Source organism: Tachysurus vachellii, chromosome 17 (assembly GCF_030014155.1).
Source record: "Tachysurus vachellii isolate PV-2020 chromosome 17, HZAU_Pvac_v1, whole genome shotgun sequence".
Lineage (NCBI taxonomy): Eukaryota > Metazoa > Chordata > Actinopteri > Siluriformes > Bagridae > Tachysurus > Tachysurus vachellii.
Genome location: NC_083476.1, coordinates 1,750,001 through 1,770,000, shown reverse-complemented (window position 1 = coordinate 1,770,000; position 20,000 = coordinate 1,750,001). Strand labels below are relative to the sequence as shown.

At 44.8% G+C, this 20,000-nt stretch overlaps 2 protein-coding genes across 2 annotated transcripts in view; one reads left to right on the top strand and one right to left on the bottom strand.

Annotated features, from left to right (window-relative positions):
* The window catches only part of aff1 (AF4/FMR2 family, member 1), a 41,046-nt gene extending 28,132 nt beyond the window's left edge, over nucleotides 1-12,914 (top strand). The window contains exons 9-19 of the mRNA XM_060890523.1: nucleotides 1,184-2,044; nucleotides 3,523-3,626; nucleotides 4,754-4,931; nucleotides 5,336-5,427; nucleotides 5,539-5,602; nucleotides 5,968-6,104; nucleotides 7,269-7,340; nucleotides 7,463-7,556; nucleotides 7,681-7,721; nucleotides 7,827-8,020; nucleotides 9,837-12,914. Of these exons, the coding sequence (XP_060746506.1) occupies nucleotides 1,184-2,044; nucleotides 3,523-3,626; nucleotides 4,754-4,931; nucleotides 5,336-5,427; nucleotides 5,539-5,602; nucleotides 5,968-6,104; nucleotides 7,269-7,340; nucleotides 7,463-7,556; nucleotides 7,681-7,721; nucleotides 7,827-8,020; nucleotides 9,837-9,970 (1,971 nt within the window). The 3' untranslated portion in view covers nucleotides 9,971-12,914. The remainder of the gene's footprint in view (nucleotides 1-1,183; nucleotides 2,045-3,522; nucleotides 3,627-4,753; nucleotides 4,932-5,335; nucleotides 5,428-5,538; nucleotides 5,603-5,967; nucleotides 6,105-7,268; nucleotides 7,341-7,462; nucleotides 7,557-7,680; nucleotides 7,722-7,826; nucleotides 8,021-9,836) is intronic.
* A 61-nt stretch (nucleotides 12,915-12,975) lies between these two features.
* The window catches only part of LOC132859683 (macrophage mannose receptor 1), a 32,337-nt gene continuing 25,312 nt past the window's right edge, over nucleotides 12,976-20,000 (bottom strand). The window contains exons 38-50 of the mRNA XM_060890522.1: nucleotides 19,832-19,902; nucleotides 19,630-19,730; nucleotides 19,409-19,528; nucleotides 18,242-18,385; nucleotides 17,880-18,034; nucleotides 17,612-17,711; nucleotides 17,278-17,513; nucleotides 15,985-16,177; nucleotides 15,576-15,827; nucleotides 15,160-15,336; nucleotides 13,838-13,885; nucleotides 13,451-13,596; nucleotides 12,976-13,290 (exon numbers count right to left, since the gene is read on the bottom strand). Of these exons, the coding sequence (XP_060746505.1) occupies nucleotides 13,246-13,290; nucleotides 13,451-13,596; nucleotides 13,838-13,885; nucleotides 15,160-15,336; nucleotides 15,576-15,827; nucleotides 15,985-16,177; nucleotides 17,278-17,513; nucleotides 17,612-17,711; nucleotides 17,880-18,034; nucleotides 18,242-18,385; nucleotides 19,409-19,528; nucleotides 19,630-19,730; nucleotides 19,832-19,902 (1,788 nt within the window). The 3' untranslated portion in view covers nucleotides 12,976-13,245. The remainder of the gene's footprint in view (nucleotides 13,291-13,450; nucleotides 13,597-13,837; nucleotides 13,886-15,159; nucleotides 15,337-15,575; nucleotides 15,828-15,984; nucleotides 16,178-17,277; nucleotides 17,514-17,611; nucleotides 17,712-17,879; nucleotides 18,035-18,241; nucleotides 18,386-19,408; nucleotides 19,529-19,629; nucleotides 19,731-19,831; nucleotides 19,903-20,000) is intronic.

Below are 20,000 nucleotides of genomic sequence, written 5' to 3'. Positions count from 1 at the left end.
GGTCATGGGTTCGAACCCCAGGTCCACCAAGCTGCCACTGCTGGGCCCCTGAGCAAGGCCCTTAACCCTCAGTTGTAAGTCACTCTGGATAAGGGTGTCTGCTAAATGCCGTAAATGTAAATGTAAGTACGCAGCGCACGGTCAGTGCTTGGACCCCGCAGATCGCTGCTTGCAGTTATATTCTTCTTTTTTCTTTTTCTTCGGTAGTTTATAGATACAGAAACCAGGAAAAAAAAGTCAGAGTGACTCTGATGAGTCAGGATTTAGAGATCTTTCAGACAGTTAGGCGAAAGGCAAAATCGATCTGTGTTCTGAATTAAAGGAGATGAGCAGAGAGAAAAACGATCTTTATCGTCTGCACATTTCGGATTTCAGCCATTGAACAGGAAGCAGGCTGGAGCCCAGAACACACACTTAATTAGAGTTTTGTCTTTACGTATTCCTGTCATTGCAGTAGAAAAACATGGTCAGGAAGGTTTAAGCCGCCTACGGTAGGATGTGACCCAGTGGGATCTGTGGTTGAGCTTCGGCATGTCGACGTCCAGTCCGACCTCGAGCGTGGATTCTCCAGTTCGCCGAACGCCAGCGGTCAGAGAAAACAGCCACAACCACGTTCTTATTTTATACATCCAATAAAACCTCACAAGCCTCCCGGGTTTTACTGTGGGCAGCGACAGAGAAGTTCCATATTTTAGAGACTTCCCAGACTTTAGACTTTTTTTTTTTTTTGGTCAAACCGATTCGAAGCTAAGTAAACACACTAAGTAAATACACGCCACGCTCACGCTGATCCACAGCTTGACATGGGGCTGACACAGGAGTCTCCTTCCATAATCGTCTCCTCACGGAAAACTTCACCGTGTCAGTGACCGCGCACACGTTTACCTCGAGCCTCCTCTCTGTGAACGAGCCGTCGCTGTAGAACTGTTATAGGAAACAAGTCCAGACTATTTGACCAATCAGAGTCCAGGATTCAACTGCTGCGAATGATGTACACGGCTGCTGAGGGAAGACCATTTTCATCCCCTTGATTCTTAAGTGTCCAGCAGAAATTTAGGAGTAATTTTTTGAATGTTCAATACTTGTGATCTGTGATGCCCAGTATGTCCACTGTATATATGTATATATATGTGTGTATTTATTTCTGTGTGTGTGTGTGTGTGTGTGTGTGTACACAACCCAGGCAGAGGGGCTGAAAGACATCAACTGGCAGTTGATCAGTTGGATTAAGGAGAGCCAGCCGAGCCTGAACCCTCAGAACCATGCGGATGTTTCAGCAAAACCCAACTCCAAACCTGCAACCAGCACCAAATCACAAACGCACACTCATGCCGAAGAAGATCAGAAGCCCAAAAACAAGAAACACTACAACTCCCGTACTCCTCCCGCTCAGCCCGAGTTGGGCGGCGCCAATCCCGAATCCAAACCCGCCCCCGTGAACCAAGACGCTACCCACAAACCTGCTCCTAACGCCGGTACGGAGGCAGGAACCCGCAAAACAGATCAACACCTGAGCAAGAGCACCAAAGCTCATAGCAGCCTGCACGTCGAAAGCGTGGAGGTCACGCCCCGCAACAAAGACGCCACGTTCACAGAACGGCCAAAGGTCAAGACGAAAACTAGCCATGAGAAGAAATCTGAGAGCAGAAAATCAGCCAAATGTTGCTTGTTGGAAAAAAGAGACAGAAAAGAAGTGCCTGCTAAGGCTGGCACGACGGTGCTGGAGGAGAAAAAGGAGGCGGAGCCTGTTCGCCTGTCCTCGCCGTCACCCAAAAACAGCGTAACTGTAACTCATACGCCCTCCAAGAACTCCAAAAAGAGCCGGGCTCGCTCGCCAACGACAGACAAGAAGTCCAAATCCATGCCATCCAAATTCAGCATGGATCTTCCTCTGGCTCTGGTGGTAAAGATCCAGCTCAGCCACTTGTCCAGAATCCCACAGGTACCCAAAGCAACAAAGACGGTAACCAGCGCTCGTGTGGAGAAGCCTTTAAAGAAATCGTGCCAGGAGAAAGACCCTGGTAAAGTGAGCAAGAAGAGACCTGTGAGTTTCTCTTTAGGTGTTTTTTTTTATTTTGTTGTTTATTTTAGGATTGTTAGTGGTTCTAATCTCTTTTAGATGCTAACGAACCTGAAGTTTTGTTAATAAGGTTTATAGTGTTACGTTTTTCATCAAATTTACAAAATATAACCTCAGTTTTAACTTTTGCACCTCATGCTATCTACTGATTATTGCTAATAAGTACAACGGTAATCAGCAGAGAGAAACGAAACATGTAGAAATGGGACATTTCATACGTAACGTTTTTTTTTTTTAAATTAGTTAAATTCTGAACAGGAGTTGACCGAGTACCGAGCCCTGAGGGACTCCCTGTGAGGAGGAATATAGACAGCGATCTTTTACAGCACAATGGAGAGAGAGAAAATCACAATCTTCTGTTATCAAACCTATTATTTATTACTGAACTATTATAGTAAATAAAATTGAGTTTAGCTTTGAATTAAAACCTTAAATTAAACCTTAAGGTAATCCGTCTGTATAAATGTCTAAAGTTGTGACTTTTCTGTCACAGAGGAATGAAAAAAATCCAAGGCACCTATAAATCTCCAGATTATTATGATATTAATATCTGATACTTTTTGTAAGGATAAAAATTATTTTTTTAAATTAATTTTTAAAACTCCTTCACAACAAAAATCGGATCGTGTGTGTGTGTGTGTGTGTGTGTGTGTGTGTGTGTGTGTGTGTGTGTGTGTGTGTGTGTGTGTGTGTGTGTGTGTGTGTGCTGCAGTAAAATAAGAATAGCACCAGCCCTGGAGTCAGAAGCAGTGAGTTAATCATTAATATCTTCAACCTGTGCAGGTTCCACGGAAAGATCAGATTAGAAAGTTAAACATCCAGGAATCTGGATATAGATTTAAAGTTTATGTTCCTGAGTCTGAAAATCATCCAGTTCTTCTGAGTTGGAAATCATTACAGGAGACCAGTGTAGAAGGAGTTTAAACCAGTGGAGATGTGTGAAGATACACGATGCACACTGTTTTTCCATAATGTCTGTCTGTATGTCTGTGTGTGTGTATCTGTTTGTAAAGGATTAAGCAGATGACAACACTAACACACACACACACACACACACTCTTTTCTTATACAGGCATTAGTAGATCTTCCTGGAAACAAAGGAACATTCCAGACTGTTGCTCCTTACCAGCTTATTCTTCTAAGTGTATTTGGTTTTACACAACACTCTAATAAACGTATTTAATCATGAGTGAATTTTTTCAATTGAATGTAATGAGAAGCAGATGATTTAAATCTGGCAAAATAAATAAATATCATTTTATTTTTGTATTGTTATTTTTCATATTTTTATCATGATCAATATCATGTATGAATATCGTGATATGATGTTTTTGTACGAATTGGTAGAATGTGTAGAAAAGGGTCAGAGTGACCCAGATTTGAAGATGACTCTGTGTGTGTGTGTGTGTGTGTGTGTGTGTGTGTGTGTGATTTTTACTCAGGCTGATCACAGTGATCTCTCTGTGCCAAAAAAGAAGCTGAAACTGGAAAAGGACAGAGAGGGAAAAGCGTCGACTTCGTCTCAGCACAACTCCATCAAAATAGAGTGAGTCTCACACACACACACACACACACACACACACACACACACACACACACACACACACACATCCCAACCACTGTGACAGCAGCAGACTGTTTTCTAATAAATGCTGATGTTTGTGTGTGTTCACCTTGGGGATTGATTCTCTATTAACTTGTTAGATTAAAAAAAAAAAACAATAAATATATACATAAAATGTATATACAAAAAATATATACATAAAAAAAGTAAAATAAATAAATACAATTAAATGTCTGTTAATTTAGGAAGGTGTAATATAATGATGTAAACATGAAGAAACGGAGTGATTTCAAACTTTAGATCATACAGAATAATGTCAGCATTAAATATTACAATTAAAAAATGTTTTGAAATAAATAAAAGAAAAGACAAATACAATTTAAGCCTTTATAAAATAAACAGAGCAAGATTTACTACGAAAAAGTGGTTTGTGGGATTTTTTCTTTCTTGTTTAGTCTTTTTGTTTTGTACAATTTCTTAATTTATGGATTTGTTGTTTTTGTTTAGTGATTTTTGTGTTTTTTTTGTTGTTTTAATTCTTGTGTTTCTTTGGCAGTTGTGTTTTCCTTTTGTTTGTTGTTGTTTTTTGTTATTGTTTTTGTTTGGTTTCATACGGTTTGTTGTGTATAATTCTTTTTTGTTTTGTTTTTTGTTTGCTTTCTTTTTTCCCCCTCAAAGAGTGTGATCTTATTCATTAGTAATAATAATAATAATAATTATTATTATTATTATTATTATTATTATTATTATTATTATTATTATTATTATATATTTCTACTTTCTTTTTAAGCTTGTTTTCCAAATCCACTTCTTTAATCCAGTTCAGTAACCTGTTTGTTTCTGCGTGTTTTGATGGATTTTCCTGAATTGTTCTTTAAAGTGTGAATGTGTCGTGGTGCGTGGGTGTGTGTCGTGGTGCGTGGGTGTGTGTCGTGGTGCGTGGGTGTGTGTGAGTGTGTCGGTGTGTGTGTGGGTGTGCGAGTGTCGGACGGTTAAATGTCAGACCTTCACACGTCTCTGTATGTAACGGACAGAAAGTCCCTGATCTTCCTGCAGTAATTAAACTCCAACCGCGTCCTGATCCTGTTCTCATCCTTACACCACGACAGAGCACCGAGGAGCAGCCGCGACGAGACGGACAGGAAGAGCAGCGAGAAGGTCCACGCTCCTGTTCCTCTCGACCCGGGACACAAACGCCGCTGTGGAGACATGGAGGAGAGCAGCGGCTCCAGCAGCAAGCACAAGAAGAAGAGCTCCAGCCGAGAGGAGCGTAACAAGAGCGACAAGGTACGACACGAGTACGCAGCATAGAACATCTGAGCGAAATGAAAAGAATTCTAATGTATAAACTTTTCAGATTTGTTTAATGAGACAAAGTGGTGAACAATATGAGCAAAACCCTTCTCTCTCTCTCACACACACACACACACACATACACACATATATATAATATCTAGAGCATTTTTTTCTTTTTTATTTTATTCGTTTTTTTTTTGTGTTATAGTTTTATTTATTTATTTATATTATTAATAAAACCATTTATTTATTTATTTATTTACGTCTTTTCACATAATGCTTTTCTTCTATTATTACCATTCATTTGAAATAAGCTCTCCGTGTACAAAAAGTGTTTGTTTGTTTATTCATTTGATTTATTTCGACTTTCCCCCTCCGTCTCTGCTCTATTACAGAAAGCACCGAAGAAAAGCTCTTCGGCTCCGGAGTCGTCGTCTTCCTGCGGAGTCCCGGCCGCTCACAGACCTCTGCTCAAGTTCGACGACAAGTACGAACGAATCCAGAAATAACCGATTTAGAAGATCTGCAGAACGAGTGTGTGAAATCAGACCCTGTTTCTTTTCCCCGACCGATCCGAATGTTCCGCTTTCTCTTTCAGGCCGTACTCTGTGGATCATCATATGAAGGAAGCTAAAAAGCTGAAGCACAAAGCCGACGCCATGGTAACGTACCTGCGACGCCTTTACTGATGAATCCGCACTTTTCTTTTTATTCTCTTCGTAGTTATGTTGTTTGTATGTTAGTATGTATTATAAATATAACAGTTAGACTTGATGACGTAGAGCATCCACGTTAGAGCAGCTGTACACACTCCTTCCTTCTACGACTTCTCTTCATGTTCATTAGGTCCAGTTTATTATTGAGTAAAAAATCGCATGCTCATTAAACTCTTTAACTCTTCTGTCCTAGAGGCATCAGAGAGATACTGAATATTAGTGTTCAGGGGTGTGTGTGTATGTGTGTGTGTGTGCTTTTCTCACATATCCTGTTGTATTTGTGTGTCCGTACCTGTTCCTACCTCCTCTAGGTGGATAAAATGGGTAAGGCCTTGAGTTACCTGGATGCTGCCATGTCCTTTGTAGAGAGTGGCATCGCCATGGAGACAGATCCCCAGACGCCCAAATCGGCTTACACCATGTTTTCCGACACCGTCGATCTTATCAGGTTGTGTGTGAGAGTGTGTGCCTGTGTGAGAGAGTGTGTGTGCCTGTGTGAGAGAGTGTGTGTGCCTGTGTGAGAGAGTGTGTGTGCCTGTGTGAGAGAGTGTGTGTGCCTGTGTGAGAGAGTGTGTGTGCCTGTGTGAGAGAGTGTGTGTGCCTGCGTGAGAGAGTGTGTGTGCCTGCGTGAGAGAGTGTGTGTGCCTGCGTGAGAGAGTGTGTGTGCCTGCGTGAGAGAGTGTGTGTGCCTGCGTGAGAGAGTGTGTGTGCCTGCGTGAGAGAGTGTGTGTGCCTGCGTGAGAGAGTGTGTGTGCCTGCGTGAGAGAGTGTGTGTGCCTGCGTGAGAGAGTGTGTGTGCCTGCGTGAGAGAGTGTGTGTGCCTGCGTGAGAGAGTGTGTGTGCCTGCGTGAGAGAGTGTGTGTGCCTGCGTGAGAGAGTGTGTGTGCCTGCGTGAGAGAGTGTGTGTGCCTGCGTGAGAGAGTGTGTGTGCCTGCGTGAGAGAGTGTGTGTGCCTGCGTGAGAGAGTGTGTGTGCCTGCGTGAGAGAGTGTGTGTGCCTGTGTGAGCCTGTGTGAGAGAGTGTGTGTGCCTGTGTGAGCCTGTGTGAGAGAGTGTGTGTGCCTGTGTGAGCCTGTGTGAGAGAGTGTGTGTGCCTGTGTGAGCCTGTGTGAGAGAGTGTGTGTGCCTGTGTGAGAGAGTGTGTGTGTGTGTGCCTGTGTGAGAGAGTGTGTGTGTGTGTGCCTGTGTGAGAGAGTGTGTGTGTGTGTGGATTACAGAGGACGTATCATTAAATACATTTATGAAATATTAGAGTGGATCTAAATGTTTGTTTTGAAGACCATAAATGGAAATGTGGGCGTGTCTTTAAGTAGTAATAAGGACGTTATTAGCTTTCACACATGCGCACGGATTTGATTTGTTTTGATTTTATTGTGTGCACTAAAGCAGAACAACGCGATGTTCCAGTTTTCCCGAAATTGGTATCTCTCTAAACTCCTGGTCGCTCCCTGACACTGGAGACTCCTTCCATAAAGTGTTTAAATAAACATCTCTGTACAGAGAAACTGTCACTGTGTTCGCACGACTGCAACGTGCAACGTCTCCACTTTAAACCAAAGACATTTACCTGCTTCCTCCTCCTCTTCCTCATTTTTCTTCTTCTTCTCTCACAGGTTCATCCTAAAGCTGAAGAACTACTTGGATCCGTCGGCTCCTGCGTCAGAGCGAGACTTCTTGGTCCTGTGGTGAGCGTCTGTCCGTCCGTCCGTCCGTCTGTCCGTCCGTCTATCCGTCCGTCTATCTGTCCGTCTGTCTGTCTGATGTATTAAATAATGTCTCTAATATAAATACCATTGTGTTGTTGCAGTATGCGATGTCAGGCTCTCCTCCAGATGGCGATGTTTCGCTGCAAAAGAGAATCAGCCATGAAGTATTCTCGCACACTCACTGATTATTTTAAGGTAAATCATCACCTGTAATAAATCTCTTTGTCTTTGGTTCTGTTCTTTTCTACATTCTGAAGTGATTTATAGAGTAAATAATATGGAATAAAGCAGCTTTGTGATGCACTGTTGTCTTTTCCAGAGCTCCAAGACCATGCAGGCTCCTTCCCCCTGCATCTCCAAGTAAGTCCCACCTTCCTGTTTCCTGTCTGTGACCTCACCACCACTGATCGTTTACTAGAATCAGTGAATAATGTATGGTGTCGTTCGTCTCCGTCTGTCTCCCAGGGGCTCGTCCCCGATGTCCCCGATGCCGTCTCCGGCGAGTTCCATCGTCTCCAATCCCGGCAGCAGCGGCAGCACTGTGTCCATTCCTCAGCTCATCCAGCAGATGGCGTCATCCTACATCAACATCACCGCTCTCTTCCTCAGCGCTCACGAGACGTGGGAGCAGGCCGAGGAGCTGGCACGCACACGTACAGGTACGCTCGAGAGACACGTGGCACGCACACGTACAGGTACGCTCGAGAGACACGTGGCACGCACACGTACAGGTACGCTCGAGAGACACGTGGCACGCACACGTACAGGTACGCTCGAGAGACACGTGGCACGCACGCGTACAGGTACGCTCGAGAGACACGTGGCACGCACTCGTACAGGTACGCTCAAGAGACACGTGGCATGCACACGTACGCTCGAGAGACACGTGGCACGCACTCGTACAGGTACGCTCAAGAGACACGTGGCATGCACACGTACGCTCGAGAGACACGTGGCACGCACTCGTACAGGTACGCTCAAGAGACACGTGGCATGCACACGTACGCTCGAGAGACACGTGGCATGCACACGTACAGGTACGCTCGAGAGACACGTGGCACGCACTCGTACAGGTACGCTCGAGAGACACGTGGCATGCACACGTACGCTCGAGAGACACGTGGCACGCACACGTACAGGTACGCTCGAGAGACACGTGGCACGCACTTGTACAGGTATGCTCGAGAGACACGTGGCATGCACACGTACAGGTACGCTCGAGAGACACGTGGCACGCACGCGTACAGGTACGCTTGAGAGACACGTGGCACGCACACGTACAGGTACGCTCGAGAGACACGTGGCACGCACGCGTACAGGTACGCTCGAGAGACACGTGGCACGCACGCGTACAGGTGCGCTCGAGAGACACGTGGCACGCACGCGTACAGGTGCGCTCGAGAGACACGTGGCACGCACGCGTACAGGTACGCTCGAGAGACACGTGGCACGCACTCGTACAGGTACGCTCGAGAGACACGTGGCACGCACGCGTACAGGTGCGCTCGAGAGACACGTGGCACGCACTCGTACAGGTACGCTCAAGAGACACGTGGCACGCACACGTACGCTCGAGAGACACGTGGCACGTACAGGTACGCTCGAGAGACACGTGGCATGCACACGTACAGGTACGCTCGAGAGACACGTGGCACGCACACGTACAGGTACGCTCGAGAGACACATGGCACGCACGTGTACACGTACGCTCGAGAGACACGTGGCACGCACGCGTACAGGTACGCTCGAGAGACACGTGGCACGCACACGTACAGGTGCGCTCGAGAGACACCTGGCACGCACACATACAGGTACGCTCGAGAGACACGTGGCATGCACACGTACAGGTACGCTCGAGAGACACGTGGCACGCACGCGTACAGGTACGCTCGAGACACGTGGCATGCACACGTACAGGTACGCTCGAGACACGTGGGGTCAAAGGTCATCAACATCAAATGATAGAAAAAACCTGAGCGACGTTAACCCGATAAACGTTCAGCCGTAGCGCCACTTTGGCCACGCCCACTTAAAAGAAGAGGAAATTAGTGACCAACAATGAACAACATTCAACTCATTCAAAATTAAAGAAGGAAAAAAGCAAAAAGGGAAGAAAGAAGGAAGGGAAAAATGAGAGAAGGATGGAAAGATGGAAGGAAGAACAATTAAGGGATGAAGAAACAACGGGAGGGAAGTAGGTAAATGGGATTAAAAGAAAGAAAGAAAGAAAATAAAAACTGTAAGGATTGGAAAAATTTATATTATTTATGATTTAGTACTTTGGCCACTAGAGGGTGGTGTTGTGTCATTTCTTAGTATGAGCTTGAAGCTTTGTTATTTGTTCTTTGTTTTATTTTTTGCTCAATTCAGTTATTTTTCTAATTGATAAACTGATCCATGATTTGCTTAATTATTTTATCACTTCCTCTGTGTGTGTGTGTGTGTGTGTGTGTGTGTGTGTGTGTGTCCCCTCAGGTCTGTTAAGTGATCTGGACAAGCTCCTCGGCCGCCTGAGTTTGACCTCCAGCATGACTGCTCTGGTGCGTTACACTCTACAAGGCCTCCACTGGCTCCGACTGGACAACGCGAATCCTCGCAGCGACCCGTGAGCTGTGTGTGTGTGGGTGTGTGTGAGAGAGAGAGAGAGAGAGAGAGAGAGAGAGAGAGAGAGAGAGGGAAAACTGGCGTCTTTTAAATAATTTTTTGTTCCACTTCTGGGATGACGGAAGTCTTTTTGCACTTCGTTATGAAAGAAAGCGAGTTGACATGAAGGTGTTGGAGGAGCAGATGATGCTGATGTTTCCTCACACCGAGAAGAAGCTGAAAATCACTGGAATCACACACACACACACAAACACACCGAGTGAGAGTGTGTGCACAAGAGCATTAACGACTTCATCTTTATTTTCTATCCCATCACCGCTCTAAAGGACAAACGGAGGGCCTGAAGGACAGGACGTCCACACTACACGCTTAAACTTTGCACTCGTTTCCTCTTATCATGTGACTCGTTAATTTAAACCCCTGGTTTTTCATATCTACTGTGGAAAACCTAAAAAACTGTGATTTCACTATTATTTATTTCATTGATATTATTATCATTATTATTATTACTTATTATTAGTAATATATTGATATGGAGTTTTTGATTTTTTTTTACCCTGATGTTGAGGCTTCCAACTGACATGATAGGAATATGTGATTTTTTTTTTTTTTGGAAGTCATTTTCCCATAATGGAGCTCAGAAGGACGCAGCAGAACTGGTTTATCTCCACATCCGCAGTGAAGACGTACTGGATCCAAATATGAATTATAAAGCCACTGGTTTTGTTTTTTTGTTTTGTTTTGTTTTGGTTTCTTCCAAATTTGAAATCGGTTAACACAATATAATTCTACCTCAAGAGGACACCAGAGGCAGAGGAACAAATAACACACACACAAACACACACAAACACACAGGTGAACGTACTATCGCACCTGTAGGAGAGAAAATACTTGTGCCTTAATAGTGAAACACAAAAGGATGCGTGTAGAAAAAGAGCTCGTGACGGTTGTAGCGATCATAATCTGAGTTTTTTTTTAACGGTATCTGACTCCGGATGCGGTTTCAGTCTTCGTGGAGCGTAAACATGCACTTTTCAGGGAGGAAACAGAAAAACTGGAAAATCCGCCGTGTCCTGTTCCGATTTTGTAGCCAGATCGAGATAGAGTGAAGGTGCCAATACTTACTAGCTGTAGCATTTCATCATTTTTGACCTGTTGCTATGGCAACAAAGGATCACTGAAACTCGTTCAGCAGATACACCGAAGGGGAAACTCGATGATGATGATGATTATTATTAAAGTTATCACTCTTTGCATTCTCACTATTTATCATCCATCATTCGTCTGTTCCCTCAGTCTCGTCCTGTCACAGTCGTCTGTGTTGTTTTGTTTAGTTTTTTTTTTCTCGGTGCATTAATTTCTCGCCCCGTGTCCTCGGGTCCGACTTCTCCCTGAGCTTTAACCTCTCGTTATCTCTGCGTTAATATCGACGTCAGACCCTTTAACAAAAGCGACGGATGCCAGATAAAAAAAAAAAAAGTCAGTTGTCGGTTTTTTATTTATTTAAGATTTAAGCGCCAAACCGTTTAGCGAATAAAATCATCGTCGAGGCGTCGCCTTTCCCACGATTTTCTTTGAAAGACGTCACTTTTGGTGCGATCCGCTCGTTTCCATGGTGACGGTACATTCCAGGGAGGTTAACGTTTCACTTTGCGTTTCTGGCGACGAGCCGAGAAAAAAAACAACTTAACAAAACAACAAAATCAGCCAATCAGAAAGTAGAGTTTTTCAGTGTTATTTATGATTACTATGGGTTTTTTTTTAATTTCATTATTTTAATGACACTTTCTGAGACTTGCTGCAATTTAAAATTGTTCTCCACAATTCAGCAAATTTTGTTTGTTTGTTTGTTTTTTTTTGCATTTTATTTCCCCGCACCAGAAAAAACACAAGCTGGATTTAGAGCAATAACTTCATAGGTTTTCCTTTTTGTTGTCCAGAGTTTAAGTGCCATGAAAATGACCAGCTACACACACACATGCACACGTACACACACACACACATACGCGCGCACACACTACACAAGCACGCGTGCACGTGCTACGCACACGCTACACACACACACACACACACACACACACACAGAGTCCTTCGATTCTTGGTTTAAAGGTGTGTTTTGGAAAACGTTTGTTTTTATTTCTCCTTCCTGAGATTCCCAGCGGGATTCCTGTACTGGAAAAGTGAACTTAGTAAAATCGCTGAGATTTAAAGGGCTGCACAATGAAATCAGAAAAGAAAAATTGTATTATTGTATTTATTTTATCATGACTATCAGTGGAAGGAAAAACTCTCGAACTCGTCATCCTGTACAATCATGTAATGTAACATTCTTTTTTTTTTTCTTCTTCTTTTCTTCCAAAATAATGCTGCTTTACTCGTTCTTAAGACGCATTTTACATTCGCCTTTTTTTTTTCCTTTTTTCTTTTCTTTCGTCTTTGCACTCTAAACAAAAAGGTCCTGCTTGTTTTTTTTTTCCGCTTCGCTCGCTGCTTCTCTGTAAAAAAAAAAAAAAAAAAAATCCAAACCCTGTGTGTCTGAGTTTGTTTCTGTTTTGTTGTGCAAAACGAAGCGTGTTCTTTCTTCTCATTCAAACGAAAAGAAAAAAGAAAGGAGGAAAAAAAAAACACTTTTCGATCAAACTGTGTGGAATCCTTTTGTAATTTTGCCTTGTTGTAAATAACGTCATGTACAGCGCTGTGTAAAGGACGGCAGTGAAATGAGTTGTTTTTGTTTCTTTTTCTTTAAATTTCAAAAAAAAAAAATTTTTTTTGTTTTTTTTTTGTTTTTGTTTGTTTGTTTGTTTTTTCCAAAGCTGTTCACGCAGACCTTTGTAGCTTGGGTGGACAAGCGAGGGGACGAGATACCGATCATCAGTTCCTCTCAGATCGCTGACCACGGCTCTGATTTTTGTCTGATCGTTAACAGGCAATAAAGTTTTGGGGAAAATATTTTGTGTTGTGATTTTTTTTATTTATTTATTTTTTTTTATTTTGTTCTTTTTTCAGGATGTAAAAACAGACAAATCTTTTTATTTTTTTATTTTAAGCTTTGTAATCCAAGTGCAGGGGTAAAAATGAATAGAAATGAAAAATATACTGTACAACATATTTTCTTTTTCTTTTTTTTTTTTTTGCTTCTAGCTTTAATAAAATTTGGAATAATTAGATCGCAAGAACATTTAGACTCTAAAACAAACGAATTACGGTTCGATTTCGTCTCGAACTTCCCTGTGGTTTAGCCGCTTTCTGTACAACCGTTAGCCACGCCCACTTCACCGCTTCATGTATCAGATTCGCCGGCAAAGTTCGGGTTGTTGAAGGCGGGCTGAAAGAAAAGAAAAAAAAAAGAATAAGGAAAAAAAAAAAGTCAGTGTCATTTTATGTAAGGAACAAATCACACCATGTGGGGGTGATGGGGGGGATTTCAGGAGTTGGTATTAGATGGAAATGCTGAGACTTGGCAACTCTGCTGTGCTGAAACTCACCACATCCACGTGATTTTTGCTCCTGCTTGGGAGACTGACTCTACTCAGCTTCACACCTTTCACCCTGAAGATGTAGTAAAACACGGCCAGAACAACCAGCACGGCCACCAGAGCTCCGATTATACCGCCGACGATCGGGCCTGCTCCTGAGACACACACACACACACACACACACACACACACACGCACACAAGCGTCATCAGCCTCTAGATGTAAACGGTTTGCACTTATCTGTGCTCATTCTTTCTCTACAGCTTTAAGTGCTTTTACATTTTTTTTATTTCTACGGACTCGACTGAGGCTTTAACGTTTACTGAATCTTATTTTAAGCCACTTTGGAAAATGGTTTATAGATTATAGATATATTAAAAAAAGGAAGAAACTCACGATGGATTGGAGACACAGTAGTAGTGCTTGTATGATCCGGAGAATAATCTGCAGAGGGGGAAAAAAAGCATGTTCTGGTGAGTGAGAGTGTGGCTTTGTGTCTGTGCTCGTGTCTGTGGCTCTGTCTGTCTGTGCTCGGCTCTGTGTCTGTGTGTCTGTGCTCGTGTCTGTGCTTGTCTGTCTGCTCGTGTCTGTGGCTCTGTCTGTCTGTGCTCGGCTCTGTGTCTGTGCTCGGCTCTGTGCTCATCTCCGTGTGTCTGTGCTCATCTCTGTGGCTCTGTGTGTCTGTGTGTCTGTGCTCGTCTCCGTGTGCCTGTGCTCGTCTCTGTGGCTCTGTGTGTCTGTGCTCGGCTCTGTGTGTCTGTGCTCGGCTCTGTGTGTCTGTGCTCGGCTCTGTGTGTCTGTGCTCGGCTCTGTGTGTCTGTGTTCGTCTCCGTGTGCCTGTGCTCGGCTCTGTGTGTCTGTTCTTGGCTCTGTGTGTCTGTGCTCGGCTCTGTGTGTCTGTGCTCGGCTCTGTGTCTGTGATCTATGCGTATGTGTGTCTGTTCTCGTCTCTGTGTGTCTGTGCTCGGCTCTGTGTGTCTGTTCTCGTCTCTGTGTCTGTGCTTGGCTCTGTGTGTCTGTGCTCGGCTCTGTGTGTCTGTGCTTGGCTCTGTGTGTCTGTTCTCGTCTCTGTGTCTGTGCTTGGCTCTGTGTGTCTGTGCTCGTCTCTGTGTGTCTGTTCTCGTCTCTGTGTCTGTGCTTGGCTCTGTGTGTCTGTTCTCGTCTCTGTGTCTGTGCTCGGCTCTGTGTGTCTGTGCTCGGCTCTGTGTGTCTGTGCTCGGCTCTGTGTGTCTGTTCTCGTCTCTGTGTCTGTGCTTGGCTCTGTGTGTCTGTGCTCGGCTCTGTGTGTCTGTTCTCGTCTCTCTGTGTCTGTGCTCGTCTCTGTGTCTGCTCGTCTCTGTGTCTGTGCTCGTCTCTGTGTCTGTGCTCGTCTCTGTGTGTCTGTTCTCGTCTCTGTGTGTCTGTTCTCGTCCTGTGTGTCTGTGCTCGTCTCTGTGTCTGTGCTCGTCTCTGTGTCTGTGCTCGGCTCTGTGTCTGTGCTCGGCTCTGTGTGTCTGTTCTCGTCTCTGTGTCTGTGCTCGGCTCTGTGTCTGTGCTCGGCTCTGTGTCTGTGCTCGGCTCTGTGTGTCTGTGCTCGGCTCTGTGTGTCTGTGCTCGGCTCTGTGTCTGTGCTCGTCTCTGTGTCTGTGCTCGTCTCTGTGTGTCTGTGCTCGTCTCTGTGTGTCTGTTCTTGGCTCTGTATTTCTACAGGTTCACTGATTGGACTAAAAGTGTCTCACGCTGGCGGCGTTTACAGACGAAGCCTCTCTTCTCGAAGCAGCTGTTGTCGTTCCATTTTCCGTCCTTGTACATTTCCACACAGTCCTCTCGTGTCCCGTTGTGTCCACCGCCGCTTGGTTCGCCCTGAGCCCAGTTGGTGAAGCCCAGAGCGCTCAGGTCGGTCCAGGCCCAGCCATCTGAGACACAGTTACACACACTGTGTTCAATAATCTTATTCTATCTGCTTTCTTTGAATGTTGTCCTACAGAAATCAGGTGTTATTTTGATGATTCTGAGGAAGTGGAATTATATTTATTCAATTAAATCTAACACTCCACAAAACGACTCCTTTACAAATTCTCTGTGAGTTTCTATCAGGAACAACAACATTCGTTGGGCGGATGGTTATGAGGTGTAATGCAGGTGAGCAGCGTACATGAGGTGTCTCTGGCGAGTCCGATCCATAAGTCATGGATTCTGGTGATGTTGGTGTTGGTGAGGAACTCCACCTCGGCTCTGCTGTGTACCGACGCCAAGTCGCTCCCTGAGATCAGCTGACAGAAGTGTCGTGCCTCGGGCCAGGAGCGACCCTCCTTCTCATTATATATGATGTAGCAGTAGCTTCCGTACGGTTGCCAGAACGGCAAACACTCCCCGTCCCCTGGAGGTGGGGTCGGAGGCGGCGACTCTGGATGAAGTGGAAGTCATTGAAAGAAATGAGTTGAGGTTGTTGGCAGATCGCTGATGCCTAAGCTTCACGACTGCTTATAATGCTAACACTAGCTACCTAGCAAACATGGTTGTGTTACGTAGCATAAAATAAAATGTTCAGCCAGTAGGGTTACCGTGTGAGATCTTGCAGAGGTACGGCTTAGCGTCTTTACAATCCGTGTCATTCCATGTGCCCTGGATGAAGTGGGAACGTCCGTGCATGCTCACGCACCCCTCTTCTTTGTGATTGGTCGGCTCTCCCGGACCCCAGTGCGTGTAAAACACCGGCCATCCGTCGGACCACCGGTACATCCCCTCATCGTCCTCCTGCAGACAACGACAGCCGTTTTTAGCCCTGACTAATGATTGTAAATCTCAGCTTTAATGATGCTAAAGCCTAAATATCTGATACACAGTCACATGACCAACTGCCACGCCCTCTCTGAGCTGTACAATGAACAGATTCCAATAGGTGACATTTTAAATATATTTAAACGCATTATTTCCATTTATAGCACATCCACTTTATATCACTGTGTGCTCTTTCAAATACGCTAGCGCTTCTCTAGTAACGACCAGTAGAGAGCAGTCTATTTATAGCCTCACGTTTGTGTAAGGAGTCTCCAGTGTCAGTGCTCTGTAAAAAATCAGAGGTTAAACTGGTAGGACCGATGTGGAGTGGTGTTACGAGAAAAATAACAGCGTAGTGTCAGACTTGTTAGCGATGCTAGCTGCCTAGTTTAAGTCACTGAAATTTTGCTAGCTAGTTGATACTGAACAAAAAATAAAGGGAAAAAAGAAATGAGGAAAATTGTTTTCCATAATCTGAAAAATCGGATGATATTTAGTAAAGAACAGTTAGCAAAACAAAAGGGATCATAAGGTAAACATTCTCTCACTCATTCATCTTCTACCACTTATCCGAACTACCTCGGGTCACGGGGAGCCTGTGTCTATCTCAGGCGTCATCAGGCATCAAGGCAGGATACACCCTGGACGGAGTACCAACCCATCACAGGGCACACACACACACTCTCATTCACTCACGCACTCACACACTACGGACAATTTTCCAGAGATGCCAATCAACCTACCATGCATGTCTTTGGACTGGGGGAGGAAACCGGAGTACCCGGAGGAAACCCCCGAGGCACAGGGAGAACATGCAAACTCCACACACACAAGGCGGAGGTGGGAATCGAACCCCCAACCCTGGAGGTGTGAGGCGAACGTGCTAACCACTAAGCCACCGTGCCCCCTAAGGTAAACACTTCCGTCTTTAAGGACTCTAGAAGCACAGCGAGTTTTCTAGACCCACGGATATGTTAAAGAACAACAGGACGAATCACGGACAGTGACCGTATACAAGCTAAGAAGTGTGAGATTTTCTATTAGCTTTTTTTAATTAAAAGTCCGAGTGTGTGTACTTTGCGTCTGAGGCCGATCCACGTGTCCTGTTTGTCCTGCTGCATCACTGCTGAGATGAAGGCCTGCTCGTAGCTCATGTCCACGCTGGCCAGGTTTCCTCCTTCCTTCACACAAGCGGCCTGCGCCTCGTCCCACGGCTTCGGCTCCGTCACCAGCTTGTAGCAGTTCTTATACCAGGAGACGTAGCCTGAGCGACACGGGCTGACAGGAGGAGGAAGAGGAGGAAGACTGCTGGCTGTGGGACCACGACATTTACAAATAAATAAATAAATAAATAACACATAAAGCATGTAGCTAAGCAGTTAAAAGTAAAAAAGAAGAAAAAATGCTCACATTTCTTCCTGTAGCACACCCAACTTCGTCTCTGGTCGCAATTCTCATCGTTCCAGCGACCCGTCACAAGGTGGTTATGAGTCATGGACACGCAGTGCTCCTAGGGACAAAGCCAGAGGTCAAAGGTCAACTTTTACAGCTCTCATATTCCCTAAAGCATACCTTATAAAGCAGGACTTTGCTGATCGCTAGTCTACGCCTACTACATTTACGCTAAAAGGGGTGTCGTGTTAGATTTGTTAAACTGTCAATCAATCAAAAACTTCACCTCGCCGTTGTTGTTGTTGGGTTCTTTATCGGCCCAGTTGGTGAACAGGACGGGACTCACACCGTCGTTCCAAGCAAATTTCCCCTCGTGCAGCCGATCAGACAGACCGATCCACGCCGCGTGGCTCGCGTCTCTCAGATAACTGGCCACGAATTCTGGAGAGCGACACGGACGCACGTCAGACATCAGCATACAAGTACGTAAGCTGGTTGACGTATCTAAAAAAAAACGTATCTAACAAAAGTATCTAACAGCGGCTGCCTCCGACCAATCAGAAAGATTCTACTGTATTGTTTAATTCTAAACTCAAGTTTAGATATGATGAAGGTACAAAGCAGGGAAGCTCTTCATCGCACACTTGCCGTTCTCGTTGATGTCGTCGATCACAGCGAGGTATCCGCCTCGGCTTTTGCACCAGTCTCGTGCGTACGTCCAGTTTGCTCTTTCTTCATCGTGTTTGTGCGTCCCTTTGATAATGTAGCATTTGTTATGGAAACGCAGCCATCCTGAAAACAACAAGAACAACAACGGTCTACAAAAAAATGGGACTGGGATTAATTAGATTGTGTAATATGTAACATTGGGGTCACGGTGTCTTAGTGGTTAGCACGTTCGCCTCACACCTCCAGGGTCGGGGGTTCGATTCCCGCCTCCACCTTGTGTGTGTGGAGTTTGCATGTTCTCCCCGTGCCTCGGGGGTTTCCTCCGGGTACTCCGGTTTCCTCCCCCGGTCCAAAGACATGCATGGTAGGTTGATTGGCATCTCTGGAAAATTGTCCGTAGTGTGTGATTGTGTGAGTGAATGAGAGTGTGTGTGTGTGTGCCCTGCGATGGGTTGGCACTCCGTCCAGGGTGTATCCTGCCTTGATGCCCGATGACGCCTGAGATAGGCACAGGCTCCCCGTGACCCGAGGTAGTTCGTATAAGCAGTAGAAGACGAATGAATGAATGAATATGTAACATCACGTCCTTCCTCCAAACGATTCGGCTCACAAGGACGAGGACAGTTTCCGAATATCCCACGTGGACAATAATCAAGATGTATTTGGTGTTTGAAGAGGCTAATGTAATTTAGCTAGCGTTTAACTTTGTGGTTGTTGCTAAATAACTTCCCCAAACCACTTTTAGGTCTTTAGTGATGTTGCATCCATGTTATAAATTGAGCGACAATGTGAAAAAACTTTTATAAGGCGGCCATCTTGGATCAAAAACCAAGATTGTTTCATTTCCTTAACTTAACACTGTTTTACACTGAGTTGTGGTAAAAAAGTGGTATTTACACTGAGTTGTGTACACAGATTATAAACCCTCTATTTTATTACATTTTAACATTTAATTGTAGCTTAACAATCGTTCTACTGTAGAATTATTAGCTAGCATTAACGCTAGCTCACCTAGCTTTATTTTACTACCACTTTTTAGCCTCGTCAGTTTCCAGGCAACAAAAAACACAGAACCATGGAGCAGTCTGAAGCTTTAATGACCCGACAGTCTGATTGAGGTGTGAACAGGTTGTGGGACGACGTTACCTTCAGGGCAGTTCCCTTCCCACGCAGGGGTAGGAGGCGGTGGAGTGTGATGATCTCCTGGAAGCTTCTTACACACGTAGCCTGCGACGTCCCGGCCGCAGTTCACGTCGTTCCACATGCCTTGAATAGACAATCAGACTATCAGACCATCCTGAGCTAGTAACAGACAGCTGAATAAATCATCATGACGGTATTAAAACATAAAACTGTGGTCGTCGTACCTGGAGTTCTTTGCATCTGTACACACTGCTCCTCTCCGTCAGCGTTATTGGGTTCTCCGGGAGCCCAGTGCACGTACGTCACCGGAGACCCGTCCACCCACCTGAGGATAGAAACACAGACATTACCCGGACCATAGAGGCACAGACTTCACCTGGAACACAGGCTACAGTGCACAGTACTGAAAATAAACCACAGACTTACAGGTACTCTCCTTCGATAACCCCAAACATCCGCAAGCCGATCCACGCCGCGTCGATCTTTCCTGTTCCCACCTGCCACAGAGACACAGAAACAATACCTTTCAAATAAGTCTGTAGAATAATAATAATAATAATAATAATGATGTCATTGATGATATTGATTTCCTCTA